The sequence below is a fragment of the Phyllopteryx taeniolatus genome, chromosome 16 (genome assembly GCF_024500385.1).
Source record: "Phyllopteryx taeniolatus isolate TA_2022b chromosome 16, UOR_Ptae_1.2, whole genome shotgun sequence".
Taxonomy (NCBI): domain Eukaryota; kingdom Metazoa; phylum Chordata; class Actinopteri; order Syngnathiformes; family Syngnathidae; genus Phyllopteryx; species Phyllopteryx taeniolatus.
In genome coordinates, this window is record NC_084517.1 from 19,574,037 (window position 1) to 19,586,298 (window position 12,262).

Here is a 12,262-nt window from a genome sequence, read left to right on the forward strand (position 1 = left end):
TGGTCGACCTCTACGTCACTCAACCACTTCCCTTGTCATGTGGACCTCACCAACATGGCCGCCACTAATGCTCGTGTGGAAACACCGCCGAGCACGAACATGTCTTTTAAGAAAGCGCTCGCCGTCGCGTCTCCCCTCACTTTGCACATCATCGCGGAGTGTCCGGTGACAAAGGCGAGGGCGTGCGACCTGAAGCTGCCGCACTGTACCGTCAGCACGCCGGTTTTCATGCCGGTCGGCACCCAGGGGACCATGAAGGGAATCACCGCCGATCAACTGGACGCGCTGGGATGTCAGATATGTCTCGGGAACACGTACCACCTGGGGATGAGGCCGGTACGGAAGCCCCACATAGCATGCAAAGATGCCCCCTCAGGCAGTGTTGCCCATCTGTGGATTGAGCGAAGGCACATATTTTACAATAGAAAAAATATCTCAATGCACAACACCAAACAAAATGTCACAAAAAGTGGATACACGGTTTAATTATGTATCTCTCGTGGAAGCGCATTTAATCATTCTTCCTGTCACTATATGTCGCTGGCATAGATCGATGAAGAAAGAGAGAGATTTCTGGCGGTAATAATCATTTTCTTATAAGTGGACACTGGCTGGAAATCATTGGCATACGATGAGATCATTTGTTCCATTTGTCGATTCATATAATTTCATTGTAACAGCATCCACACACACGCAGATGCTAAACAAGTTGGGGGTGCACCGTGAGATTTTCAAGTTGTGAAAAGTGTGGGTATTGAACCCTTCCATTGGGAAAAGTGTGGGTGTTTGAAACAACCACATACCCCACGGATGTGACGCATTGTTTTCAGCAGTGTACTAGCTCATTACCTGTGCTATTTTGAAGGGGCCCGATTTGATCGAAAAGGCCAACGGTTTGCATGGATTCATGAACTGGAAAAGGAATCTGTTGACGGTAACGTTTTGAAGAGACATGCCGTAGTCCCAATTGCAATAGGAGACCACACGTCAATAACGACTGTATTTTCTTCGCTTGAAGGACAGCGGGGGCTTCCAGATGGTGTCTCTCGTCGAACTCTCGGAGGTAACAGAGGAAGGGGTCACGTTCAAGTCCCCCTACGACGGCGAGACCATCCTGCTCAGTCCGGAAAAGTCCATCGGCATACAGAATAGTCTCGGTCAGTGATTCCCGACGACTTACGTCCGGAGTGTATTTAGTCATTTGGATGCCCGATGCCAACCTGTTCGTGGGGCTCTCCACATCCGCGTACTGCAAAGCGTTGTTCGTTAATATTAATGTTTATAATCAACTCAAATGTGAATTTTAGAAACTTGTCCAACAAGTGATTTTTTTGACAAAAAAGGCTTGTTTTGCTCTCACCTTCTCTTTGATAACTGCGTCATTTTCCTCACAGCGCGCCAACAGGCTTGTGTTGCTACCCTCTGCACATGCGCAGTAAGATGATGGAGTAGTCCATTGCATGAGGAGGGAGGGGGAGTGCTCTAAACGATCATGAGAGTTTAAGCATTTTTCTGTGTTCTGTGGCAACAGGTGTCCATCTAGGACTAGATGGATGGACACCTGTTGCCATTCATACAACAGAATGACAGCTTTGTTTTCAACTAAACAGGCCCATATTTTACACTAAGAAGAGTAAATGTATTTATTTTTTAAAATGTATTTTCTGACACCTTGGTTTGCTGGCATGCCGTGAGATTTTGAGTATGTCGTATATGTGCCTTGGCTCAACAAAGGTTGGGAAACACTGGTCAAGGTTTAAGACGATTGAATAGCGCAATCGTGACAGAGCTATGTGGAACACGATTAGCATCTCCCGTGTTGTTTACGATCGTCGCAGGGTCGGACATCGTGATGCAGCTGGACGACGTGGTGAGCAGCACGGTGACGGGGCCGCGCGTGGAGGAGGCCACGCACCGATCCATTCGCTGGCTGGATCGCTGCATCGCCGCCAACAAGAACCCGCACAAACAGAACCTTTTCGCCATCATCCAGGGCGGACTGAACGCCGGGCTGCGCAAAACCTGTTTGGACGGTACTCCGTCTTATTCTCTTGTTAGACTCCGATCCCACATCCATCCATTTTCTCTACGGCGCTTTTTCTCATTCAGATCGCGGGTGAGCTGGCGCTTATCCCAGCCGAAATCGGGATAGGCTGCATTTCACCCGCAACTCATGAGGACAAACGCTATCGAAAATGGATGGACTATAAATCCAATTCATCTTAGTGGGGCACAAATTGTCATTTATTTAACAGTATGTTGATTATTGTGGTGTAAAATAATCATATTTTGTGTATAAAAATAGCATTTTGTGTTGGATCTCATTGGATTGCGTACCTAACGTGAGCATCTGGGTGAACGTTAACGTTCCCCGCGTGTCCGTTTAGAAATGACTAAACGTCACGTTCCTGGCTTTGCCATCGGGGGCCTGAGCGGAGGGGAAGAGAAGGATGACTTCTGGCGGATGGTGACGCTCAGCACTGACCACCTGCCTCGAGAAAAACCTCGCTACCTCATGGGCGTGGGGTAAGTACGAGGGGCCTAAAGAAGACGCTTCCTCTTTAAGCCGTAGCTGACCTGCGATCTGTGCCGCAGATACGCCGTGGACTTGGTTGTGTGCGTCGCTTTGGGCTGCGACATGTTCGACTGCGTCTTTCCCACCCGGACGGCGGTAAGACCCTCGCTCCGGCGTGACTTGACTTTGAAACGAATACAATTCTGTCACATTCGCGGGTCCTCAGAGATTCGGCTCGGCGCTGGTGCCCTGGGGATCCCTGCAGGTGAAACAGAAGCAGTATGCCAAGGACTTTCAGCCCATAGACCCTGACTGCCAGTGCCCAACCTGCAAAAGGTTAGCTGGAGATTAGGGTCGCATTTCTGGAAAGTTTCGAGTCAATTTTCGTGAGGGATTTTGAAAATATTTAACTGTGCATTGAGGGTAAAGGAATCAAAAAGTATAATATTCAAGCATAAATCTAAACATTTTGTTTTGTTATACGCAGACATCCATGCAAAATAATACATTTGAAAAAAAATCATTTCATTTCATTCATTTCATCATCAATCATTTTCAGTAGAATTCTGTGATGGGCACCTGCAAGATCCAACACAAAAGACGACCTATTTGCCTTTACAAAGCTAATAATGCTCACATATTAGAAAGATCTCTCAGTATGAGAGGCAGAACCACAATAATAAACAACTGAGCATGATTATATTTACAAAGGCAGATTTTTTTGATGCAGCTCTTGTATTGGATCTTATCAAATATTTATACAAGAGTGTAATGGATAAGTGTATAAAGTGAGAGTGTACGACTAATATTTTTCTTCCCAACCTTCATTTGCATAAATTCACCAACACCTTTTTCAGAGTGTATACGGCCTGCTGTGTAAAAAAAACAAACAAACAAACAAAAAAACTCAGAGAAAATGTTAGTTAAAACACTGTTGAATTAAGTATGGTTCCCCCGAGGACTTCATAGACATTAAAATGGCCCCTGTTAAGAAAAAATATATCCACATTCAAAAACGTGTGTTCTGTTTCAGACATAGCCGGGCGTACCTGCACGCTCTGTTTAAGAGCGACACCGCAGCCATGCATCACGTTACCGTCCACAACATCGCCTACCAGGTAACTATAGTGACCAAGTATCTTCAGCATGCATTTAATACCAGGAAACACAAAGGGGAAGAACAAAAAACACAGTGGAACCTGAGGTCATATGGTTGCACCAAAAATACACCTCGAAAGTCACACAAAACATGCTGCGCGTCGTTGGCAAGTCTGGCAAGATCTCAGTTTCGTGAGCATCAAAGAACTCTTACCAGAGGTTTTTTTGCTTTTTCTTTGTCTTTTTTTTGGGGGGGGGGGCATGTACTTCAAAAGCTATAACAAAGGAAGGGAACACTGTCATCAAGATTAACGTCAGCAGTAATTCACTTATTTTTGCGCCCACAGTCGAATGCTAACACTGAGAGGACAAGCTCGACTTTGCCGAAGCGTCGTACGTTGGGATCGTTGCAAACCGAAGACCCCCTGTAATCTAATGCTCGTCTCGAGGTCTGAGCTGCGTGAGAGATTTCAAGTCAAGTCCGTGTGACAGATATGACTCATCCTTCCAACTGTGCAAAGCGACAAGAACAAAACAGTGGGGAGTGTCACTCATTATAATCCTTGGTAATACATACACGCACACACACGCGCTGTCTACTTATACAACACATCACTATTCAAAAGAGGGCCTCCCCGATCACATTAAAGCCGCACAATCTGGGCGACATGGCGATTTGTCAACGAGTCCCGCTCCCAATGGGATGAAGGACGAGCTTTTTTAGCAGCGTTAGCGAGTTACACAAATAGTTTTCCCCACCATCCGGCATTTACTGTTACCTGGAGTCAATATTGCGCTGCCCTGGGGATGTTTACTATACACCCTGAGGACCCTGTAAAGTTGCAAACAGAGAAAATGTAACCTTTTTAACAGAAGTCCAGCTCTCAAAGTAACATGCGGCCGTTGTCGCATCGCTCAAACCCAATTTCATGTGACCTGTATGTTTTTCTCACCTGCAGCTCAACCTGATGCGCTCCGTGCGACACAGCATCGTGGAAGGCCGCTTCCCTGACTTTATCCGCGCCTTCATGCGCCGAATGTTCCCCTCCCGCCACCAGTACCCCGGCTGGGCTGTGGATGCTCTAGCCTCCGTCAACATCACTTTGGAGTAACGCCACAGACAATCCTTTTTTTTATACTATACATATATGTGCAGCACAAGGATAAACAGTGACACATTTCCTATCTTTTTTTAAAAGGATGATTTAAAAAAAAAAAAAAATGTAATTCGTTGTTTACATTTGCATTACCCTGTTTTGTGGGTGCGTGGGCGTTTGGGGAGAAAGTGCAGCTTTAGTTGAACATGATGGAGCCTTTATTATGTGGCACGGCAGCAACTTGCAGCCTGGGCAAATTGTCCTCGGAGTAGACATTATGGTAATGTGCCACTGGATGAGGTTTAAATGAGGTTCAGAAAGAAAAAAGAACACACACATGCACACAAACTGTCTCGAGGGATGCGCTTGAATTTTTGTGCTGTCGCCATGGTTACGTGGTGAGGCCCACCCACTTGAAAGGAGAAATGTTTTTCGCCTCGCCTGTCATGCTCTCTGCACGGATGAGCGTGTTAAAAGAAGGCGTGTCGTTCATCACCGCCGGCACGAATATGGTGAGCGCGTGCATTTCGGCGTTCTGCTGTACGTTGATTGCAACAAGACGAGCGGAGTGTGTGCTCGTCTTTACGGCCAGCAGAGGGCAAAATCTCAACATAAACTGGTCATGTATACACGACTAAACATTGGCATCAATAGCAATTGGTCATATGTGATAAAAAAATGTGCACTTGCAGATGATTAACACATTCACTGCCATTGACGGCTTTAGAAGTCAAATATCCATGTTAACTGGGAAGGCTGACGGTGAATGAGTTAATAGTGATTTTTAAACTACAGCTGTTGCATTTGTCCTCTTTCACGTCACATTTGCTTTGCAGTGTGTGAATGAACACGTGCTCCTGTTAAGCGAGATACACACATACTGATTTTTAACATCTTAAAGCTATCAACTGCGATTTGTGGCGCCCCCTAACGCTGCAATTCAGCATTACAACAAATCCTTCATGGCTACGATATGATGTAGGCTAACCGCTTGTCTGGCCTTCTCCTCCTCCATCCAACCTCGCATGCTTCCACCACCTCCTGTATGGCTCAGTCGACCTGCACACTCAATATATGGTTCATAGGTGAAATATTTCCACTGTCATTTTAGGGCGCCACCTAGTGATCCAGTGTGGGAATGTATAGGATAGTCACTAAATATAAAAAAATAAAGATTGAAAACTATAGCAAGATGTGTCCGAAGCTGATGGGCTTAATCAGCATTCAATGTCATCTACTCTTGTCATGGGTTATTATAATTATTTTTTTAAATAGATGTGGATTATAGTTTTAACAGACTTTTAAAAATGTTAAGACAAGGAAAGAAATCACCATGTGTGCTTGCTTACTTATAGTGCGTGTTGTCGACCAACACGGCACACCACACACGATAACCACACCGACTGCCACGAGTCTCCTCCACGTAAACAGATGTCTGCGGCAGTACCAAGCTTGACCAGTGGAGGCAGCATGGTGAAGAAGAATTAAAAGCAGTGATGCTAACTGTTAGCTGCTCAGGTACATTGCAGTACAGTTGCCTGCTGTTATTTCTACCGTGGTGAATGTGAGACATGTTATTCTAGCATGAAAACTACATCCTCCGAGTGAGGCAAAACTGCACTTGCTGACAACTGTGTGCTACTAGTACTAATACTGACATTATGAAATTGTACCAGTTAACATCTAGCGATTCACTAGTAGTACTAGTAAAAAACAGACCTCAACTAGACCAGTTTTGCCTCGTCAGTAACGCAGTTGCCCTAGTAGTATGCCAAAGTTGTCCTACTTAACGAGTGTGCAGAACTGGCGCGCAGTCGCGGATAAAAACGTCACTAGTAAGACATTCTCATTCTATAGTGCGCCCTAGTTCTGCTTGCGCGATGAATTGTCTTAAGTAGTGAGGAGGGCAAAGAGCGCACTTGTACCCCTTTTTAAATGAACTTCACAGCGAGCAAAATCCGTGACGGTTCAACGCTCCAGCGCCAAATAAAAAGCGACTCAACAAGCGAAAAGCATATTTCTGTATGGCTTTTTTTCCACCCTACCCATATTCTCTCGTCTCTGCGATTACGATATCTTAATTAATCGCAGGATTATATTTACAGTTTGCGTGTTAGCTGTTTATTTTGGAATATGCCTGGTGAGAGAGGGAACGAGGACAGGGGTTGAGGTGGGGCGGGGGTGGGGGGGGATGTTGGGGGGTGGGGGCTTTGTCGCCAAGTCGTGCAGAATCGTGTTACCGGGGCCTTGGAAAAGTTGTTTATTCACCACGTTAATCGGTACGTGTCGTCATGTATTGGGGGCGGTCCAGCAAAGCGACATGGCAAACGTGCTCGTTAAAGAGCAGCGGAGAACTTGCGAGTGCAAAGGTCAGCGGCAGGCCGCTGCGACGGACACTTGAAGGGAGCGCGTGGCTGCAGGAAACTGTTCTTCTCCTAATCAAGCTTCATTGGTGTGCACATTGAATTGTCTTTTTTCAAAACACACCAGCCACAGCATTTAGGACGGCCGCACAAAGTAAACAAGAGCCAAGACAATCGCATCGATGTTTCATATTGAGAGCGCTTTCTGATCTTTTGGTTATTTGGTTAAGCTAAAACAACGGCTTAACGTCTGCCTCACAGTTGTGAGATTCTGCGTTTGAATCCCAGCTCTGCGTGCCCCGCCTCTTGCCCGCTGCGATTGGCGCAGAACCCCGATTTATTTGGTTGTCATCTACACATGAGTTATCTTTGTGGAAGGAGGATTTTGGTGTTCAACTTGAATTATGCAGGTGTGCCTAATGAAGTGGCCGGTTAGTGCAAATGTGCAAACTATAACCAAAGTAATCGAAACGCAGTTCCATTGTGCGCATCGTCGTCTCTGTAGTTTTCCGAATTGTTTGTACCGGATGTGATTCGAATGCGCAGGGGTTCCTAATATTGTGGCCTGGCTGGTCGCGCACACCTCGTCCGCACGCGCACCCGCGCGGCGGCGTCGCTCATCCCCAGTGGCTGGCCGCGTCCGTGCGGGGAGGATGCTGCGGAGGAGCGACGCACGCAACCAGTTGCTGCTCTCCGGCTGCCAAAGTGGATCGTCAGCCGCCACCTGTCGCCGAGTCCAGCCCAGTTGTAATTCGGGACCGAGCCGAGGCCGACCAAAAAGCACCATGTCGCCGGCGGTGATGCTGCGATAAGGACGGAGAGGAGCGGAGGCTTTTGGGCTGCTTCTGCGGTGCAGCTCCGAGGAGGAAGCAGGATGGTCGAACTGGAGAAGGAGGTGCTCCCGCTGCCCCCGCGGTACCGGTTCCGAGACCTGTTGCTCGGGGACTGGCAGACCGACGACAGGTAAGGCGTGCTGCCGACGGAGCTGCGTGTTTTTACGCACGCGCGGCGCGGCGCAGCGCATCTTTTTTTGGGGGGCGCAAATCAAAGTGGCAGCGTCATCTCCGTGCGGTCTTCAGTCTCGTGGGCTTGTTGTCGCCTGCAACAGGTCCACTTGTTTAGCAATACGCGCGCATGCGCCAGCGGCTCTAACCACGCCAAAAACACGACTTACTAACTTGATCTTTTCTTTTTTTTTTTCGCCGCAAGTGCACGCTTGTTAGGTAAAACTCCATTTCTCAAAGGTAGGGATGGACCCTGGACTAGAAGGTGTCGCATGCGCCTTCTCGCCTTCTTCCGGCGTCTCCTGCTGTCACGAAGGCTGAGATTCATGTCGAGCGGACCATCCGCCACCCGCACCGGCAATTGTGGCTGGCAAGCGGCTGGCAATTAACCTCCGCTTACGCTCCATTTGCACGCCGCCACCTTCCACTCGCTATATGATGCTATGCCTCGCTTAATATGGATATTTCATGAAGACGTCTCATGGAAAAAGACGTCAGGGCGCGAGCGGCTGTTTTTTGTTGTTGTTGTTGTTGTTTGTTTTTTAAAGTACACCAAAGTTGCAAATGTTTCCAAAGGATCCCGAAATCAATGCGAGAAGGCGACGGCCCACTCGAACCTTTCAGCGGCGGCTCGAGCCTCGGCCGCACACAAACGTCAGCCGATTTCCACGTTCATCACATCACGTGTTTGCAGAACGCCATCTTGGAAAAAGGCAAACTCAAATGCAGAGGGTACCGGGCTTTGGTCAATTGAGAGGAGGCCCTGTTTGTGCAAATGCTTGACGAAGGACATCTTATCGTCACGTCAAATCTTTCTAGCTACCTACTTACCTACTTACCGATCAGCCGACCTAATGTATCTATCTACCTACCAATTTACCGTCCTACTTACGTACTTAGCTAACTTACTGACCAATTGACCGAGCAAACTACCTGTCTTGCAAACTGGATTCATTCCATTTTTTTTTCAGTTGGAAAGTTCAGCACTTCAACTGAACTGGACTATTTTCGAGCAACATGAGTGACACCGCAAACGTGGCGGACATGTGTTGTCGACGCCGTGTTGAAAATGCAGTTGTTTGGCAGAGGAATGCCGTTTTATCATCATTTCAAAAGGGGTCAGGGCATTTGTGACTCCCAAAATTTTTTTTTTAATAAAAATTGACAAGGGAACTCACCTCAATGTAGTAATATTAGTCGTTCTTTGTAGAGGATAAAGACTATGCCTGTGAGTATTGTTATATGATCTGTCTACATGTGTTTCGCCACCGTGTGTGTTCAAATATCAGTTGCTTCAAGGGTTCGAAAACTGCGACTTTCGATGTTAACCATTGGCACGCCAATTTCATTTTCCATTATCTGTTAACATTAAGCTCGCGGGCCATTCTTCAGGAAACGTCGTTTGGTTGTTTTAAATACACGTGTAATTTGATGAATTTATTTTGTTTGTAGTTTTACGCTAAACTTCAACTGGGAGTTTTCTTTTTTGATAAATTGCTCACTTTTTTGCCAAACTGCTGTTTATTGTGGAGTTAAGATGAGTTTTACTGCAACCACCCAGCTCTCTTATCTCAAGTTTGCACTTGTAAGTCAAAGCAATTCATTTCATCATGTTTTGTTATCAGTTGATTATTTGTGTAAAGAATGTGGTCAATTCCAAAATTATGATCTTTTAAATGCACTTTTTTTTTTTTTTTTTAGAGGAAACATTCAAGGGTCCTGTTGATGCCTTTATTTAAAAAAAAAAAAAAAGAAATGTAATCAAAATATAATCAAAAATGTAATTAGTTATATTACTTTGCGAAAGTAATTGAAATAGTTACACTACTATTCCATTTTCAACTTGTAATTGTCACCAACTACAGTTCCAAATTGATCTTCACAACATTGTTTAATATAATTCCAAAAATGCCTCCCCTCATCTGTGGTTGAGAAAATAAAAGCCCGCTGGCAATTATTTGTGCTATGTAAATGACATGAGTAGACTTTTTTTTTTTTTTTTTTTAATGAATGCTTCACAGGGATGGCGAGCGAGTGCGCGTGTGTTTGTAATCACCCAAAAGCTTTCACAGACAAGCGTGTGGTGAAAAAAAAAAAAAAAAAAAAAAAAAGAGTGACAGTAAGATGCTGATCTCCATGCCAGGGGATCATTAGCTGCAATAAAGTGGGCAGATTAGAAAGCCGGTCCGGCCTGAGATTGATAGTGACAGAGGGCTTAATTACCGGCGGATCACACGGCATTTTGCTGCCATGCTGCATTAATGGTGGGCTAGCCTTTTATCTTGCACGAGAAGAGCAGTCATTGGTGCCTCAAAGCAGCACGTGGTGCGAGCGCAACCTTGGCACATGAACACAATCTCACTCGTAACCCCTTTAACCAACCCCCCCCCCCCCCCCCCGCCCCCTGACTCCTCTACATCTGATTCAAGTGTCCTCAGTGTGGTGTTTTTTTCTTTATTCAAGAGCTCTCCTGTAACCTCCTGAAGACCCTCAGGTGGCACAATTTTCCACACAAAGGACGTTAAAGATGCTGCATAATTCATGGCTCGCACACGGGGGGGGGGGGGGGCAGCACTTTTTGATTGCATTTCTAAGATCCCTCTTGCCAACAATTGTGTGGACAGGAGGTCATGACCCTCCGGTGTAATTTGTACATTTTTGATGGTTTACTTTGAACACTCAAACGGGACTGAAGACAGTGAACGGAAACAGTCATGCAAACAGAGCGTAGCACCGTTGTGTATGGGTGTTAATAATTTATAGGAAATACAGCTGTGATTTAAAAATAATAATAATAATAAACTGTAAATAAATGTGTCTCATATTAATGGGAACCTTGGGGGTAATTAATAACAATAATACATTTTATTTGTATTGCACTTTACATTCATTTACCTCAAAGTGGACGACTGGTTCGGGTTTGTTCACTAGCAAATCACTGCGCAACGTCTTAGCCTTTGGGCTAAACCAATCCCGATCGTCTTCTTAGCCTTTGGGCTAAACCAATCCCGATCGTCCTCTTAGCCTTTGGGCTAAACCAATCCCGATCATCTTCTTAGCCTTTGGGCTAAACCAATCCCGATCGTCTTCTTAGCCTTTGGGCTAAACCAATCCCGATCGTCTTCTTAGCCTTTGGGCTAAACCAATCCCGATCGTCCTCTTAGCCTTTGGGCTAAACCAATCCCGATCGTCTTCTTAGCCTTTGGGCTAAACCAATCCCGATCGTCCTCTTAGCCTTTGGGCTAAACCAATCCCGATCGTCTTTGCATCCGCAAAGTTGTGAAGAGTAACAGTATTGATGATATTTGACTTCAATTTAATCCCACTTGAAATATTAAGCACAACCGTGGACATTTGTGGTGATAGTAATAATTCCGCCACGCAAGACGGTTCATTTGTGACACGCGTCGATGACATCACGTCATCGTTAGTAGACATGCCCATGAAATGACGTCGTCGAGGGAATGATCGTCTCATTTTCCCCCAAACATTCTTGGCTCATCTGTCAACGTCCTCGTCCCCCCGATGGAATTTCTGGTGGGGGGCGCTTGCATTTAAACAGAGGAGCGACCACGTCGGAAGTCGGAAATCTGGAAATTCAGATGAGACCATATATTACATGCACATTTGTTTTGGCTTACCCAAGGAACTGTACAGTGACCCCCCCCCCCCAAGGAACAAAATACATGGTGTTCACGAAGTGCTCCACTATAACTAGCGGTGATGAGTTACGGGGATAGGCACTCTCCGGAATCACCGACACACCTTTTGTCCTCAAAACAATGTCGTATCGAACTGTCGCCTTGGTATCTGCTCACATTTGGTCTCCGTCTACTCTTGCCCCCACCCCGCGCCCCCGTCAATATCGACGGCGCTTTGATGCACTGGCTTTAGAGTACAAGTGTGCCTCTAGATATTTAGCAAATGAGACCGAGCATTGGAAATGTATCTTGTCTGTGTGTTACCAAAACCGCCGGAGCGCACGATGAGAGGAGTCACTTTGTTAAGGGGATATCACGCAGATGGCGGATGGAGGGATGTCGTCGCTGTTCATTTCTAGGCTGGAAAAGACAGAACCTTGAACGCGAAACAGGAAGGAACTGCACATGGTCGATGGTCCGCTGCGGCCTGGGAAGCGGAGATGTCAAATAAGACCGCTGCGCTGACATCATGCCCGTCCCCTCG

The 12,262-nt window shown here is 46.2% G+C and overlaps 2 protein-coding genes and 1 long non-coding RNA gene across 9 annotated transcripts in view; 2 read left to right on the forward strand and 1 right to left on the reverse strand.

The window, feature by feature from the left end:
- The first annotated feature begins 24 nt into the window (after positions 1 to 24).
- On the forward strand, positions 25 to 5,897 carry qtrt1 (queuine tRNA-ribosyltransferase 1). Its single transcript, XM_061750325.1, has 9 exons — positions 25 to 336; positions 866 to 934; positions 1,019 to 1,157; positions 1,839 to 2,033; positions 2,388 to 2,526; positions 2,596 to 2,671; positions 2,742 to 2,851; positions 3,549 to 3,633; positions 4,573 to 5,897. Exons 1-9 carry the CDS (start codon positions 55 to 57, stop codon positions 4,723 to 4,725), a joined length of 1,248 nt encoding a protein of 415 aa, XP_061606309.1. The 5' UTR covers positions 25 to 54; the 3' UTR covers positions 4,726 to 5,897.
- Positions 5,898 to 7,045: 1,148 nt separating this feature from the next.
- The window catches only part of kcnt2b (potassium sodium-activated channel subfamily T member 2b), a 40,454-nt gene continuing 35,237 nt past the window's right edge, over positions 7,046 to 12,262 (forward strand). The window contains exon 1 of one of the 2 annotated variants that reach the window (XM_061748879.1): positions 7,046 to 8,036. In XM_061748879.1, coding sequence (XP_061604863.1) covers positions 7,948 to 8,036 — 89 coding nt within the window. In that variant the 5' untranslated portion in view covers positions 7,046 to 7,947. The remainder of the gene's footprint in view (positions 8,037 to 12,262) is intronic. The other variant, XM_061748878.1, reaches the window with a different exon arrangement.
- Positions 10,556 to 12,262, reverse strand: part of LOC133465793 (uncharacterized) — a 33,079-nt gene continuing 31,372 nt past the window's right edge. For all 6 annotated transcript variants that reach the window (XR_009784755.1, XR_009784757.1, XR_009784758.1 and 3 more), the window contains one exon: positions 10,556 to 11,667. This is a non-coding gene — a long non-coding RNA (uncharacterized LOC133465793). The remainder of the gene's footprint in view (positions 11,668 to 12,262) is intronic.